Source organism: Prunus dulcis, unplaced genomic scaffold, assembly GCF_902201215.1.
Source record: "Prunus dulcis unplaced genomic scaffold, ALMONDv2, whole genome shotgun sequence".
Classification (NCBI taxonomy): domain Eukaryota; kingdom Viridiplantae; phylum Streptophyta; class Magnoliopsida; order Rosales; family Rosaceae; genus Prunus; species Prunus dulcis.
In genome coordinates this window covers 89,884-90,814 of record NW_023010013.1, presented here as the reverse complement: position 1 = coordinate 90,814, position 931 = coordinate 89,884, and the positions used below count along the sequence as shown (strand labels likewise).

Genomic DNA, 931 nt, shown 5'->3' with positions numbered 1-931 from the left:
TTAATTAGGCATGGGAATTGTGGAAAGAAGGTAGAGGAATGGAGGTGATTGATGCGTCAGTTAGGGAAACATGCCCCCCTGATGAGGCTTTGAAGTGTATCCATGTAGGGTTTTTGTGTGTTCAAGAAGCTCCAGCTGATCGACCAACAATGTCTTCTGTAATTCGTATGCTGCAGGCCAATGAAGCCACATCACTTCCACCTTCCAAGGAACCTGCCTTTTCAACTCACAAGAATTCCGTACCTGCTGCTGTTAGTTCTTCTGGTCAAACACCTGCAAGTTTTTCCAACAATACAGTCACCATTAGTTTGGCAGAAGGTCGATAGATGTTCCTATTTTAATAAAATATTTGCATATTAGGGACAACAATGCTGCTCTCCTGAGGTCCAAACTTGTTACATCCGTTCGATTTAATCTAATGGCTGGTGTTGCTAGCCTCAATAAAATACCATTTCACCTATTTATAAAACCCAAGATTACATTTTTTATCTTTTGTTTTATATTGTTTTTACAAATAATTACTCTCTCTCCCTCGTCGTATTTTTCTCTCTGACTCTCTCGGCTTTTCACCCCTCTGAACGACGAAGTGAAATTATTGGCAATGAGTTGGAGAGAAAAATAAGATTTTGCTTGAATTGAGTATTTGATAGCATCCTTGCTAAAAAGAACACAACAGATACAAATTTGCCTTGTAAAGCACCCAAAGGCCAAAGGTACCAGTGAGTTAAAGAGTGGAAAACCTATATTTTACCTGTAAGTTATAGTGAAAGGCCTATATCTCACTGGTAAATTATAGTGTTAAAAACATATATTTTACTGGTCAATTATAGAGTGAAAAGCTTATATCTTATCGGTAAGTCAAGTAATACAACCCCCTATCCGTTTATCATGCCCAATTGTCTCATGAGTTATGAGATCCTGAAAAGAACAA

General features: G+C 37.9%; 1 protein-coding gene across 1 annotated transcript in view; it reads left to right on the top strand.

Moving 5' to 3' along the window:
• The window catches only part of LOC117612482 (G-type lectin S-receptor-like serine/threonine-protein kinase At4g27290), a 9,154-nt gene extending 8,666 nt beyond the window's left edge, over nt 1-488 (top strand). The window contains exon 8 of the mRNA XM_034341169.1: nt 9-488. Within this exon, the coding sequence (XP_034197060.1) occupies nt 9-326 (318 nt within the window). The 3' untranslated portion in view covers nt 327-488. The remainder of the gene's footprint in view (nt 1-8) is intronic.
• Nucleotides 489-931: the final 443 nt, after the last annotated feature.